Source organism: Hypanus sabinus, chromosome 20, assembly GCF_030144855.1.
Source record: "Hypanus sabinus isolate sHypSab1 chromosome 20, sHypSab1.hap1, whole genome shotgun sequence".
NCBI classification, from domain to species: Eukaryota; Metazoa; Chordata; class Chondrichthyes; order Myliobatiformes; family Dasyatidae; genus Hypanus; species Hypanus sabinus.
In genome coordinates, this window is record NC_082725.1 from 44,177,604 (window position 1) to 44,194,247 (window position 16,644).

Below are 16,644 nucleotides of genomic sequence, written 5' to 3' on the forward strand. Positions count from 1 at the left end.
TGTGCATGGTCAGCACCCATCGTGTACCTTCCGACCGAGCTCTGAGCATGCAAGCCACAGCAGAATGAGATATTCAGCAACCTTCTAATGAGAAGGCCTTCCAATAACAAATATGTCATGGTAGTTGCAAAATTTTAACCCATGAACATTCTTACATTTGTCTGGTATTAACATTGGTGAAAGCGCAGAGTTTCAACGTATCAGGAATATGTTAAATATAGATTAAGTACCATTTGTAGAAATCACATCAGAAATTAACTGAATCTAATAGTGTCTAATAGTGGTTATTGTAATGCTGTCAAGAAGAAAGATATGAAATAGCACTCTATATTTTATGGATTTCTACAGATGCTTTTTTAATGAGGGCTTTAAAAAGGCCAGTTTATGCTCCAGATACTCCAGCAAAGGCAGGGAAATATGGATAGGATTTAAATTAATATGCTCCATCAAGACTTGTTCCCACTTATCACAGCTACCCCAGTCCAGAAGAGAGGCAGGTGGGACAATTAAAGCAAAGTCTCCTGGGTGACCAAAGAGATAAGGTAAATTGAAAGCAGTAAAGTATGAGAAAATATTGAAAATACTTAAAAAATAAAGAAATCCAAAAATCTTCCAGAGGCAAAAGGCAAGTTATGGATAGTAAGAGGGGTGTGGCTAGATGGTTAAAGAAACAAACGGTACTCTATATCAGTCTTTACTGACGTCTGCTTATTCTAATCTGTTAGAGGCATAGAGTGCGAAAGCCCTTCTTAGCTTGGTCAGAACTTGTACATGGTGTGTAACTCTAGGCATGATGCTTTCATAAAGATGTGAAGCCTTAGAGTGAGTGCCAAATAAAATTTCTTGAGAAAGGTTCTTGGGATTATGGAGTTTACTTGCATGGACACAGTGGAGAAGCTGTAGTCATTTTAGAAGTGGTGTAAACATTTATTATCTACTGAGATACAGTGTGGAGTAAACCCTTCCAGCCCTTCAAACCACACTACCCAGCAACTCCCGATTTTGCCCTAACCTAATCACTGGAGAATTTAAATGACCAACTGGTATGCTTTTGGACAGTGGGAGAAAACCCAGAGTCAGGGGGAAAACATACAAACTCCTTATAGATAACAGCAGAAACTGAACTCAGGTTGTTTGAACTGTAAAGCGTTGTGCTAAAACAATGAAGTCTCTATAAATCTACAGAGCACAACTGCTTTAAGTGATGAGGATCAAGTGATATACAGGAAAGGTGACTAGTAAACACAAGAGGAAAAGCTTTTCTTCTTTACACATCAAACAGTTGGGATCTCGAAAGTGAATGCAGACTTAATCATGTGTTCAAGAGGGAACCAAGTAAGGACTTGAATGGGGAAAATAATTGCAGGACCTTGAGAATGGAGGGGAGATTGGGATTAGTTAGAAAGCCTTTGCATGGAGCCTACACATTCTTGATGGGAAAATAAAGCCTCCATCTGTGCTTTAATCTGTCTGTAATTGTTTTCAATCTGACAGCAAGCCCAGTTCACAGGGCAGCTACCTGCTGGTCTGGTAAACGTGTCAGCTCTGATGGAAGGAAAATCTATCACATGGCATAGTAGAAAATTTATTGTTAAACTAGCCTGTATATTAAAGTATAAAACTTGGAGGCATACAGATTCCTCAAAATAAAATTGCGGAAATTACCCCTTCTTCTGCAAGCCAGTTATTTGCCGCACAACCCTCTCCCCCACTCCACACAATCCATCATTTTGATTACAAGTTTATAGATTGGAGCAGAATTTTTGATTTTCTTGTTTTCAGTTCTCTATCTATTCTGGTTAAAACTATCTAAATAATATTTTCATTGATTCATGTAACAAATATCAAAAATGACTAAGTCATGTAAGACTGATACTATTCAAGCTGCCTTGGTTAGCATGAAGCAATTCTAAAGACAAAATGATTTGCTTCTGTACACTATTAATCTGTAAATAATTCTTCAAGGTTTACCTACAATCAGCTTGGCCAGCTGTTCATCAGGTATCTTTCTGAAATTACTAGATTAATTAGTACCAAGCAATCGTTTAAAAACTTACCAATTAGCATAGAAACATAGAAAATAGGTGCAGGAGTAGGCCATTCGGCCCTTCCAGCCTGCACCGCCATTCAGTATGATCATGGCTGATCATCCAACTCAGAACCCTGTACCTGCTTTCTCTCCATACCCCCGATCCCTTTAGCCACAAGGGCCACATCTAACTTCCTCTTAAATATAGCTAATGAACCGGCCTCAACTGTTTCCTGTGGCAGAGAATTCCACAGATTCACCATTCTCTGTGTCAAGAAGTTTTTCCTCATCTCATGGTTATCTTGACTATACCTCTTCCCACCATAGCTCCTGTAAAAATGCTATTCCCTTTCCTCCATTCCCTCACCTCTGCTGCACCTGTTCCCAGGATGAGGCTTTCCTTTCCAGGACATCAGAGATGTCCCACTTCTTCAAAGAACGGGGTTTCCCTTCCTCCACCATTGATGCTGCCCTCACCCCCATCTCCTCCATTTCCCGGACATCTGAGCTCTCCCCATTTTCCCGTTGCCTTAGCAACGATAGAGTCCCACTTGCCCTTACCGACAACACGAGCCTCCACATCCAAAGCATCATCCTCCGCAACTTCCATCATCTTCAAAGGGATCCGACTACTAAACACATCCTTCCCTCTCTCTCCCTCCCCTCCTGCTTTCTGCAGGCATCACTCTCTCCATGAATCCCTCATCCATTTGCCCCTCCCGACAATCATCCCTGCAAACGGCCCAAGTGCTACACCAGCTCGTCCACCTCCTCCCTCACCTCCATTCAGGAGCCCCAAATAGCCCATCCAGGTGTGGCAACACTTCACCTGCGAATCTGCTGGGGTCATCTATTGTGTCCAGTGCTCCCGATGCGGCCTCCTCTACATTGGTGAGACACGCCGTAAACTGGGGGGGACACATAGCATCCAGCACCTCCGCTCCATCCGCCAAAAGCAGAACTTCCCAGTGGCTGAATATTGTAATTCCCATTCCCATTCTTGTTCCTGCATGTCGGTCCTTGGCACCCTCTTGTGCCAAGGTGAGGCCACCCTCAGGGTGGAGGAGCAACACCTCATATTCTGTCTGGGTAGCCTCCAACTTGATAGTTTCTCTGATCACCTTCCAGCTATCCTCCTTCCCCCACCCCCCACCTTTTTATTCTGGCATCTTCCCCCTTTCCTTCTCAGTCCTGATGAAGGGTCTTGGCCCGAAAGGTCAAATGTTTACTCATTTCCATAGATGCTGCCTGACCTGCTGAGTTCCTCCACCAATTTGTTTGTGGTGCTTAGTACGAGTAACGCTTTCCTTGACTATTTTCGTCAACAGTATCCCTGTTATAAACATGTGTTTAATTTTAACACTGCATTAATACAAGTTTAATAATTGCAAGCATGGTTTGATTTTGATCTTTCCTCTTCTAGAAGGTGCAATGAACTTATTGGCTGTTTAATTTAGCAACTTCATGCTCACTTAATTTCGTGACTGACATTTTTTAAACAAATTGATTAAAACCCTCAAACTGCCACATGTAGAATGTGAACTAATTATATCTGGATATATTGATCCAGATCTCTGAATAACCAGCCTAGTAAACAAGCTATTATATCAGCCTGTTCACGAGTCCACATTTTGAACTAGTCACATACAAACAGCATCTGCTGTTCTCAGCAATACATTTTTCTACAAAGATTTGCTTCCACTGTATTGACATTGTTTAGTCCCACACAAAGGTTAGTCAACTAAGTCAATTTACAATAAGCCAAACCAAAATCACTGCCTAACTTGGCTATTTTAAACTGACAATATGAGCCCTGAAGCTGGGCTTCAATGAATTAATCTCTTTAGCTTGGACACCTATCTAGACAGGCAGGCAGGATATAAAAAATGAAATTCATGGTCACAATGAGGAATCTATTAGTAGTTACAGGTGGATGAAGCAGTAAATGTGTTGACACAGAAAATGATATCGCAGAGGTGGATAGGAATTACGTAGTCAAGCAGCTGAGTCCCATTTGTGTAATTAGTTTCATAACTCTCAGTACTGTGCTGAACTGACACAGTCATCTGTCAGTTCCCCAAACAAGCCACACCCTACCGATGATTCATTGTTAGGTCAACAGTAGAAAATGGAAATGGACTGGAATCATTTACATTGGCAATATTGGTGAAATGGCTGTGTACCCCTATCAGCTACTCATAAAAGTCCAAACAGGTCCTTCAGCCCATAGAGACTACACTGACGATTAAGTAACGTTAGTCCTACCCTTAACAATTTTCAGACCGCAAGCCCAGCATCCACTGCTGACCCAATGGATACTGTGATGCATTCTACTACATGGGGAATTTACACTGGCCAGGCCACCCACCACTCATTCAGGAAACTGCCAGCCAATCCATTGCAGATACTCAACCACAACCGGTGTACGTGCGCATCAGCACCGAAATCCCGGTTTCACTATGGGCATCCACCAGCAATTTTGCTGATAATAGAGTATCTCTCTGCAAAATCTGTCCCATTATTTTGCTAAGGATGGGAGAAATACTCAGTTCAAGCTACCAGCCATTAATCTGCTTTACTGCGACCCAGTTTGAGTGAATGAAGAATAGCAAAGAATATGGCATTTCTTACACAACGCTCGTCTCCTTTTTATGTGCATCCTTCTTGGGACATGCCATTGCGTACACTGAAATAAAAATGTTAACCATTTAATGACAGAATAGCAAGTAAATGTAAACATATAATACATTGAATAGTTGAACGTTTATGCTACCTATGGGCCCCCAGAAATCTCAGAAACCTGCTGGACAGATGCACAATATTTGTCCCTGGTCATAATTTGAGGCAAAACTATAGAAAACAAATAACACAACTTCACTCTTAACTTTTCTATACCTCCATCCATGTGTACATACTTGCAGTGGCTGTATATACTTGAAAATTTTAGGGTCCTTTGTGGTTTCCTGTGTTCTTGCTGTTAACCAAACTTCCAATTTTCACACTATCACCTAGAGGTTTTGCTCCATATGTCTAACCCAAACGAATGAGATGGACTTGAAGAAAAACATACACCCAGCAATAAATATCAGCTATAATTTCTAACCCTTTAGCCTCTGCAATACATATTTGCCAATACTCATCAACAACTTTCCACATATACAATCCCTGCCACTCACTCAATTAGGCATGGAAATAAATACCTTGTACTGAAGGCCAGATTCATTGCCACATATAAAAAAATAATAAAGTTGCAAAACATTTAAAGTAATTGAAATGGGGAGGATTTTCATATTGACAATGCACCGTTATCAACAAAAAACACAAATATTACTACCTGTTCCATAACGTTTTAAAAGACATCATATTCTATCAGACTTAGGTCAATCCCATTGAAATGAAATTACTGAGAAAACAAACTCTTCCTCTAGCATGTTTTAGAATGTCTCATTCACACTTCTGTTCAAAACGAAATGACTGATAATTTGTCATCCAATTGTGAAACATAGCCAGCTTCAACATTTCTAGTCTTTTCATGGGCCTGAATCAAATGGGCTACACTATTTGTGTCACTATCTAGTTAGCAAAGAGGGAAAACTGCTTTACTCATCTCACTTGTTCTGACAAGCCATCTGCTCAAATACTTACCATTATTCCACTCCACTGCTGTCACAATCACCATTATTGCTGCTGCCGTTACCAGTGTCACCGTTTAGAACTGTCGGTACTCTTACCACCACTGCCTCCATCAAGAGCAGTGCCCCAACATCTGTTAAAACACTATCACTACACATTCAGGGAAGAGTGGCAACTAATTCGAGAATGCGCTCTAATGCTACAAAAATACTGCAAACTCTTAACGGTATCCATATGAAGAGAACAAAGAGAAATCACTAATTTAACTTCCCACTCTTAGTAGGAATTCAGCTGGAGATGGTTAAAATAATAGGCTTTAAGATAACCCTACCACTAGACCAGGGGTCAGCAACCCGCGGCTCCGGAGCCGCATGTGCTCTTTCATCTCTGTGCTGCGGCTCCCCATGGTTTGTTAGTTTTTGAAATGTAATTCGAAATTTGAATATTATGGTGATCTTGTACAATCTAAATAAAACGTTGTGGCGACACCATTTCCTGGTACATCCGAACCGGCTCACAATTAGCCACCGTTCTGGCTAAGGGAGATAGCCTACGGGGGTTTGTGAGTACGTGTCTTTTGGAACATCCGCGCCCATGGAGGGCGGGTTGAGGGAGGCTTTAAAGCAAGGCTGTTCAGTTCGAATAAAGTTATCTTTGACTGCAGTGTCGTTATCTTAGCGCTGCGTGTAGCGCACCGCCACGTGTTTTTTATCGCTATTAATATACGTCACCACTGCCAATCCCTGACACCCGCCAGTGCGCGATTTATTTTAATTTTTCGATCGAAGGTAGGCTAACTATGGAGTAACCTTCAACCCAACGTCTTTTGTTCGGAGTTCAAAATGTTTTTGTTGCATGCAGAAATGTAATTTCGTTTTCTCTGCAGGAGTTCATCAATTTCATAAATGTAGCACATTATAGTTTGTTTATACATAGCATAAAAGCAAAAAAAAAACTGTTGTATGCAGTGTTATTTCATTTTAAATGTCAACCAGGTTTTGTGGCTCCCAGTGTTTTCTTTTCTGTGGGAAATGGGTCCATATGGCTCTTTCAGTGGTAAACGTTGCCGACCCCTGCACTAGACACTAGAATACTACAGCACAGTACAGGCCCTTCTGCCCTTGATGTTGTGCCAACCCATATATTCCTTAAAAAAATTACTAAACCTATACTACCCCTTAACCCTCTATTTTTCTTTCATCCATGTGCTTGTCCAAGAGGCTCTTAAATACCACTAATGTTTTAGCCTCCACCACCATCCCTGGCAAGTCAGACAATGCTCTGTGTAAAAAACTTACTCCTGATGTCTCCCCTAAACTTCCCTTCCTTAACTTTGTACATATTTGTACAGCATTACCAATTCTACATTCCTCCTGGTCTAGCCCCACTTTATCTCTTGAGTAGAAGAGCAATATAGTCAAAAGAAGAAAACAGGAACTTTGTTTGAAACACGCGCACCTGCAGTAAAAGGGTCAAATTGCTCTCCATCTGGAGGAAAAATTTAAAAGATGCATTTTAACATCAAAAGTAATACAGGAAAAATTTGAATTTGAATTGACTTGATTTTCTTACTTACGTCCTTCATATACATGAGGAGTAAAAATCTTTACGTTACATCTCTGTTTAAATGTGGAGGACGTTAGATGTTAAGTGATACTGAATTGCAGGAAAGTGATGTTAAGGTAAATGATCACTTATGAACCTGCTAAACGGGAGTGCAAGTACAAGATCAGTAAATAGAACCATTTGCCTCCTCGTGCTTGCTCTGCCATTTAACATGAATCCAACAATTTTATAGATTAAGCATTCTTTTTCCTATTTAGTATTTTTTGAAAATATTTGATTTAGTTCAAGAAGCGAACTTCAGGAGGATAAAAGGGTGGAAAAAAGTTAACAACATAATAATTCCAAAATAAACATTTCAGTTACAGTCAGAAGTTGTGTATAACAGCGACTATGAAGGACTGAGTTGACTGCTGTGTTTGAAATTAATAAATGCCAAGTACAGGCTGAAGGTCTCTGCTCTGGCATTCTGTGGACCAGCAACTCTGGTGTGTATTTGCATTAGTTTGCAAAGGCACCAAGTTTTGCTTACATCTTAGTGTTTTGGTTAAATTGTGTCTATCTTTGCTTATATTGTCCCTGTACTTTAGCCCTAAAAGAGATCTTCCAAGCGAGCCAGGAGGTGTGGGAGGTGGAGCTAGTACTAACGAGTATAAGCATAAGTTACTATCCAACCTTAAAAACATGAAACTAGATAAAAGAACTTCAGAAGGATTTTAACAAGTTCTATTATATTGGCTCATCAACATTTTATGACTAAAAGAAATACAAGGAGTAAACTTGTTAGTATTTAAGTGTATTTTTCTGAGAGTAAAAGTCAGAAAACTGAAATCCTGAAAGACAGGGAGTTATATAGTGCACTCACAAAGTGGTCTAAACCTAGTCGAATTGACCGTGTAAGCACTTTGGGTGAAGGACCAAGCAAAAATATTTCATCAAGAATGGATCCTAGAGTACGACTGTGTATATTGACCAAGATGGCTGCTTATGTTTAAAAGTGGGCAATGTTTTTCATTACATGGTGAACCTCTTCAGAGTAGGTGCATTTCTCCGATTAGACTGTCTTATACAGGTACTGCAGGCTTAGCATGCCCAGGATACCAAGGAGGATTCAGTCAGAGGCGAAGATTCCAAGAATGGGCAACGCAGTTGGCACATATAACCAGAAGCTCACGTTAACTGGTAAAAGTGTGTGCACAACAGGATTTTAAGGAGTGATTTTTTTTCTTCTTCGGTTATCTACCATGGTAACAAGGGTGGAAACAATAAAATAATGCCATGAATGGTTTGAAAATAATCTGTACCAGAAGCCTGAGTGCAATGCAGTTCTGTTGGCCTTGATGCAGAGTAAACAAAAATCTTGATTTTTATTGTTCAGCTCTCTCCAGAGCAGAACTTTTAGTCAAAGATCATGTCATCGGATGCATTTACCTCCAAACTAAGCATCTTAATCAGCCCTTTGACTAGTGCACCTGTGTTCACTTAACTGTAAGTACAGATCAGAGTTGATGCACTATTTGCTCAGTGCACTGCTAACGGGAAGATGGTTGTATCAGTCATAAAGGAGTTTAGCTCAATGGGGTCATGTGGCCACTCACTTCAATACTGGAATAAAGTTGATAAAGGCACTCTACTGGTTCTGCCACAAATTGTGACCAAGCCTAACTTTTGAGCCTAACATCAGTCAATGAAAGCAAGCAGGCAGTGAAGAAAGCTAATGGCATGCTGGCTTTTATAACAAGAGGAATTGAGTATAGGAGTAAAGAGGTCCTTCTGCAGCTGTACAGGGCCCTGGTGAGACCCCACCTGAAGTATTGTGTGCAGTTTTGGTCTCTAAATTTGAGGAAGGACATTCTTGCTATTGAGGGAGTGCAGCGTAGGTTCACAAGGTTAATTCCCGGAATGGCGGGACTGTCATATGTTGAAAGATTTGTATACACTGGAATTTAGAAGGATGAGAGGAGATCTGATTGAGACATATAAGATTATTAAGGGATTGGACACACTGGAGGCAGGAAGCATGTTCCCGCTGATGGGTGAGTCCAGAACTAGAGGCCACAGTTTAAGAATAAGGGGCAGGCCATTTAGAACAGAGATGTGGAAAAACTTTTTCACCCAGAGAATGGTGGATATGTGGAATGCTCTGCCCCAGAAGGCAATGGAGGCCAAGTCTCTGGATGCATTCAAGAGAGAGATAGAGCTCTTATAGATAGCGGGGTCAAGGGATATGGGGAGAGGGCAGGAACGGGGTACTGATTGTGTATGATCAGCCATGATCACAGTGAATGGCGGTGCTGGCTAGAAGGGCCGAATGGCCTACTCCTGCACCTATTGCCTATTGTCTAAAGGTAAGGATTGCAACTTCACTAGATTTAGTGCTTCTAGTGAAAGGATTATCTGAAAATTAGGGTTTTCTAAAGGTAAGATAGACTCAAAGGGTCCTGAAACAAATAAAGATGTGAAAGGAGAAAATCTGGAGTAGAAGACTGGCAATAATGAAGTTGCTCATCAACCTTTCAATAAAGAGAAATGGTGCAGCAAGGTGAGACTAAACAAAAAAAAATGAAAGATGTGCAGAAGAGGAGGAAGTTAAGAAAAACTTTCTATTGATTCATATATCCAGCTGGCTAGAAATTTAATTGCAGAACTGGATTAGAGTAACTTTATTATTGAACAGGAACTTATGTCCGTTTATTTGATTCAAACAAAGTTAATTAAAAGAAAAGACACAGTAGACAAAGCAAGGGATCGTGGAACAGTAGTTCAAAAAGATAGTTGGGAAGACTAGTAAAGCATACATCTCTAGAAGACAGACTAGTAAAGATGATCCACATCCCTCCTTCTCCTTTGCTCCAGTAACCTGCCTGCCAATCCTGAGTAATCTGGCCTCCATTAACCATTAGAAGACACTGGAAGTGGATGTATGCTTATATTAAAAATATATTTCTGGTTTTTCTCTTTATTATATGTACATTTCAACAGTAAGCATTGATGGAGTACAGTACATCTTTTCAAATGTAAGCTTCATATGATGTTTCAAGAGACGAAAACTATTTCTGACAACTTAAATGATAGTTTTATTTTCAATTGCAAGTTTTATCCTACATTTTAATAACATATTAATTAATATCTACAGTTAATTGTCAAACCTACTAAGGGTCAGGTATATGCAGGCAATTTATGTGGGACAGCACTGATCAGGTCCCAAGTGTGTTGGACTGGAGAGTTTCATACTGTAGTTCCTAACATTTTCATTTGAGCTAAAGTTGAGTTTAAAAATGTCCATTGGAAACTAAGCAAACCTATAAATTGCTAAAAGCTTAGAAGAGTGCTTCAATTTTTTTTCAGGGAAAAAAATTAACGTGCATACCCATTTTAGTCCATTCATATAAAATAATGCCTTTAAGAAATTCTGCTATGAAAAGAAAATTTCAAAATACAACAGAATGCAAAATCATAGTGTGAAATGAAAGCACGTACTTCATTTATCTGCAAAAAGTTGGTTATTTCCTTTATTCACTTTTGACTGACATTGCAACATGTCAGAACATCATATTAACATTTCAAACAAATAAACTCTTCTTGGGCTTCCAGCCATGTAAAAGTATAGATTTGAAGTGACGTTCAGAAGACAAACACTGCTATCCTCATCAGGGATGATGCCTGGCCACAGAAAACCTACAGCACAATACAGGCCCTTCGGCCCACAAAGCTGTGCCAAACATGTCCTTACCTTAGAAATTACCTAGGGTTACCCATAGCCCTGTAGTTTTCTAAGCTCCATATACCTATTCAGGAGCCTCTTAAAAGACTCTATCGTATCCGCCTCCACTACTGTTGCCGGCACTACGCACTCAACACTCCCCGCGTAAAAAACTTAACTGATATCTCCTCTGTACCTACTTCCAAGCACCTTAAAACTATGCCCTCTCGTGTTAGCCATTTCAGCCCTGGGATAAAGCCTCTGGCTATCCACACGATCAATGCCTCTCATCATCTTATACACCTCTATCAGGTCACCTCTCTTCCTCCATCGCTCCAAGGAGAAAAGGCCGAGTTCACTCAATCTATTCTCATAAGGCATGTTCCCCAGTCCAGGCAACATCCTTGTAAATCTCCTCTGCACACTTTCTATGTTTCCACATCGTCCCTGTAGTGTGGCGACCAGAAATGAGTACGGTACTCCAAGTGGGGTTTGACCAGGGTCCTGTATAGTTGCAACATTACCTCTCGGCTCCTAAACTCAATCCTAAAATTGATGAAGGCCAATGCATCATATGCCTTCTTAACTACAGAGTCAACCTGCTCAGCAAGTTTCAGTGTCCTGTGAACTCGAACCAGAAGATCCCTCTGACCCTCCACACTGCCAAGAGTCTTACCATTAATACTATATTCTGTCATCATATTTGACCTACTAAAAATTGAATCACTTCACACTTACCTGGGTTGAGATACATGTGCCACTTCTCAGCCCAGTTTTGCATCCTATCGATCTCCCACTGTAACCTCTGACAGCCCTCCACACTACCCACAATACCTCCAAGCCTTGTATCATCAACAAATTGACTAATCCATCCCTTCACTTCCTCATCGAGGTCATTTATAAAAATCATAAAGGGTAAGGGTCTCAGAACAGATCCCTGAGGCACACCACTGGTCACCGACCTTATGACCCTTCTACAACCACTCTGCCTTCTGTGGGCAAGCCAGTTCTGGATCCACAAAGCAATGTCTCCTTGGATCCCATGCCTTCTTACTTTCTCAATAAGCCTTGCATGGAGAACCTTACCAAGTGCCTTGCTGAAATCCATACACACTACATCTACGGCTCTACCTTTATTAATGTGTTTAGTCACATCCCTGAAAATTTCATGGCTTTGGCAAAGCCATGCTGACTATCCCTAATATTATGCCTCTCCAAATGTTCATAAATACTGCCTCTCTTGATCTTCTCCATCAACTTACCAACCATGTCTAGTCCAGTGGTATTTATACCCCTGAGAAGAGTTTATTCGACATATACACCAAGAAAACACTAGATCCTTTTTCAACATTTTAAACATAACAAAATTTTTATTTATTGTGACAGACAGAGAAAACAGTTTATCTATACAAATGATAGGGAGCTCAGGAGACAATGGTGTCAAAAGGCGACTCCTTTGCTTGCATCTTCAGAAACAGCTCTATTTCTATCTTTAATACCTCTATCTTTCCTTTTCCGGGTTCTTTTAAAGACCCTGACATGGAGTTACATGCTGACTTTGGTTCTTAGTGGGAACCAATCCCGCTCTCCTGGTTTCATGACTGGCCACTATTCGATATACCAAGGACATGGCCTAGAAAAGTAGCACACATTCAGGGGTCTGAGATTTCCGCAAGAAATCGGTGTATCGTGGGAGATGGTAGATTGAAAGCAACAAGTGGGCTGCGTGCCCAGATACCCGAGTTCTTTGGGCACAGAACTTGGTAAGAGCAATGCAGCAGACTTTTAACATCATATTTTATGTCATCCTGCTTGCTGTGAAATGGGGGTCACCCCTTTATTGGGGGAGGAGAAGAGGAGGAGGAGGAGGGGGGGAGGAGGGGGGGGGGAGGAGGAGGGGAGGAGGAGGGGAGGAGGAGAGGAGGAGGAGAGGAGGAGGAGAGGAGGAGGAGAGGAGGAGGAGAGGAGGAGGAGGGGAGGAAGGGTGCTCAGTGGGAAATGCCGATGCTTTATTTACTGGTGGGGGAGGGGGGGTCGTTGCTTTGCTGCCTGCTTACACATGGGGGGGGGAGCTGGGGGGGGTAGGCTTTTGGGGGTTCTAACTTTTAACTGTCATTCATTCTTTGGGGCACTCCTCTGTTTTCATGGATGTTTGTGAAAAGAATTTCAGAATGTATATTGTGTACATTTCTCTGACATTAAATATACTTTTGGAACTTTTGGCTATAAAATTGCAAGTTATACATTGTGAAGCAGAATTGTAATAACAATAACTTCATAGTTAAAAAGAGAAAGTGTACTGTATTGGAGAGTAAGGAAAACAGAGAGCCTGGCAAATGGAGAGGAACAACAGAGAAAAAGAAAACAGATTAAGAGCATTTTCCAAACTTTTAATCAAAGGAGCAGAGTCCATATTCTGAATTTGGGCAAGGTTCAATTGCTTTACACCGCCCCACTTCCTCATACTTGTTATTTGTTTTGGTTTCATTCTCCCCATTCTTCTCATAACTCTCTTACGTCCTCCCTTCTGTTCCAGCCATCAATGAACTACAACACCTCCCCAGCACCATCCTCTCCGTCACTGGTCACTGCCTCCCAACTCGGATCATACCCAGAATCTCCCTTCATTGTCTAACTTTCCATTCTCCCCCCCAACCACCTTCACCTACGCACCCACTCCCCCAATCACTTTGACACCCACCCAATTCTACGCTCACATTCTCCCATCACGATACCCTCATTCTTCCCGTCCCCCCCACCCACCCACCACACATCCCTCATACACCCCAACTCCTCACTCATACTGCCCTCACTTCACCCACATTCCCATCACACTATCCCCATACCGCCCCCAATCATGCTCCTGCCCACTCTCACCCCTCTCTGCCCCTCTACAGCTATCTGTCTTCTCTGCCGCCACCTTCAGCACACTGCCTAGCCTCTCTCCCCGTCTTAGCTTCCCTCCCTCCACACCACCACCCACCCATCCACCCTCTAAACCACTGCCCAACGCTCTCAATCCCCTCCATTCACCCTCAACCCTCATCTTCTCCAGCCACTTCCCCCGCGCAGGTCTCTGTCCATCCTTCACATTCCCCAGCATTTCAGTCGGTAGCCGAACTTGCTACTTGCCTCACTGGACGTCAGGATGCTCGACACAAAGCTGAGGGTCCTCTCGCGAACGGAGTCAGTATGGGACGGACACTGAACCAGTTAGACAAACAGAGGTCGCTATGGTGAGCGTGAATTCAGTGGTGGCTTTATGACGTTTAGGTGTGAGTGGATGTCCCAGCGTGAATCCGGCGAGGCTTGCGTCGGCGTCAGAAAGTTTAAAAACATGGCATTTGCCAGGTATTGACTTCATAAAGCACTCAAGGCCAAGAGCGCCCGGTACCGAAACAGCAACTTGCGTCGAAAGAAATGCTTAAAAAGAAGGAGAGTTAACTAAAAAGTTTTTTTTAAACTTTAAAAAGGCAGAAATTCCGATGAATCATATACATACAATGAACGATATTCACGAAATATGATCTAAACAATGCAAAGGATATCAAAAGTATTTTGATACTTTGATACTTGATACTTTTTTGATATTTTGATACTTGATGAGGAACAGAAACTGGGCTCACTACAAAGTATAATCATTGTCCAGCAACTTAAATTAAAATTAGAAAAAATGAATAAATCAAATAACATTAGAATTTAGAAAGGGGTGGAAGGAATATAAAGAACATCCCAAAAAATGCCGAATCCTGGACGGTTAGGCACCAGATTTACAGTAACAATGAAATTACAGTAAATCTAAAAGAGGAACGATTTCTAAGAAGCGTGTCCCGGGCACTGTCCGCATCAGGAACAGACAACACGTTGTAGGTAAGTTTACCAAGCGGCACTAGGCAGGTGGGTGCTTTTTTGAGGTGGAAGCGGCTGGATATGGGATAAAGAAAAGGAGGCGGAGATGTCCGGATGCCGGAACAGGATGAGGGGCCGAGTGGCCGCCGCGTCTCGCAGAGAAGCCAGCACTTCCGACGGCAGCATGATATGTTATGAAGGAGCATCGCCGCATCTTCCCCTTTCTACTTCGGCGGCTAAAGACCGGGAGTGCACTTACCCCGGGGACGACGCTCTTCTCGGCACGTCCACAAACAGGCCTCCCTTCGCCGGCGCCGTTTCCGCAGTGACAGCGGACTGTGAGGCTGCTAGTAGGCGTATGCTTTAGAAACGAGAGGAGGGCATGAATTGACTAAAGGATCGCCCGCCCTGCCCTCTGCTACCCAAGCTCCGCACATCCTGGGACTCGGCCAGGCATTAATCGCCGAGAAGCGCACCGTTCGGGTCGGGAGACCCTGCCCCACTGGCCTTAATGCCCAAAATGATTGGATATTTAAATACACAGCATGGTGGGACAGGCAACAAAAGTTTCCATTTGGCTTTTAATATTTGATGGCCGTATATTGTGTAAAGAATTATACAATGTCTGAAATACATCTTATGGAAATGTTTGTTTGATGATGAACTTAAATAAAAAATAAATAACAAAAAAAATTATACAACGTTCCCATTACCCAGAACGGGCAGTAAGTAGGTTGTGCAGTGTGGCAAAGAGAATGTTAATAACTGGAGGGTCCTCTGGGGTTCAAATCCATAATTCATTAAAAATGGTAGCGGGGTAGATAGGGTGGTAACAAAGCATATACCATACTTCTCTTCAAAGGTTGCAGCATAGAATATGAAATTTGCAGATAGTGTTACCTTTCTTCAAAACGTTGGTTAGACTGCAATGACTGCACACTAGTCCAGTTGCCACACTTTGGGAAAGTCCTTGTGCTGGCGAGAATATAGAGGTGAATAGCCAGGATGTTGCCTGGATTGGAGGACTTTAGATATGGGGCGAGATTGCATAGGCTAGGCTTGTTTTCCCTAGATTGAAAGAGGCCGAGCTGTTACCTGATAAAAGATCACGAGAGGCAAACGTGAGTGAAAATCTTTTCCCCATGCGGCTCAATCAAAAACATGAGTGTGAGATAATAGGATTAATGTGAGAGGATATTATTTTGAAGGTAATTTAAGGGGAAGGTTTTTTTAAACACGAAGAGCAGTTGATATCTGGAGTTCACTGCTCTTTGACGTGGTGGAATAAGATACAATGACTGTGTTTACGAGACATTTCAATCGGCAAGGCATAGGGAGGGGCACTTGGGACTAGAGTAAGTGGGTAACATGTTTGGCATGGATGTGGTGTGCTAAGGGTCCATATCTGTTATGACTATGAATCTTTATGCATGGTAGTAGTGTTTACATGCCCCACCCTATGAAGGCAAACCTGTCTTATGCATCTTCACCTCCCTAACTACCTGTGCCAGCACTTCTGGTGAACTATGTACCTAAACCTAAGGTTCCTCTAATCACCACTGGTGGCAGACTGGTCTCAGAATGCAGGGATGTAGGGAGCCAATTCCATTGTTCAACTATTTTAAATTATTAGCTTGAACTAAAGCTACACACTTCTTAAAGAAAACAAACAGATCCAAGCCTTTTGCCTCAAAATCATCTATGCATGTCACTGCTATCCTTATGATCGTAGAGTCATACAGCACAGAAACTAGTCCTTTGGCTACCTAGTCCATACCAATCATCGAGTACCCATCTATACTATTCCAATTTACCAGCACTTGGTACATTGCTTTCTATGTGCTGGCAATTCAAGTGTTCATAGTCT

At 42.0% G+C, this 16,644-nt stretch overlaps 1 protein-coding gene across 3 annotated transcripts in view; it reads right to left on the reverse strand.

The window, feature by feature from the left end:
• The window catches only part of LOC132378469 (uridine phosphorylase 1-like), a 61,304-nt gene extending 45,974 nt beyond the window's left edge, over window positions 1-15,330 (reverse strand). The window contains exons 1-3 of one of the 3 annotated variants that reach the window (XM_059945405.1): window positions 15,037-15,330; window positions 14,061-14,351; window positions 4,661-4,715 (exon numbers count right to left, since the gene is read on the reverse strand). In XM_059945405.1, the coding sequence (XP_059801388.1) occupies window positions 4,661-4,707 (47 nt within the window). In that variant the 5' untranslated portion in view covers window positions 4,708-4,715; window positions 14,061-14,351; window positions 15,037-15,330. The remainder of the gene's footprint in view (window positions 1-4,660; window positions 4,716-14,060; window positions 14,352-15,036) is intronic. The other 2 variants (XM_059945403.1, XM_059945404.1) reach the window with 2 other exon arrangements.
• Window positions 15,331-16,644: the final 1,314 nt, after the last annotated feature.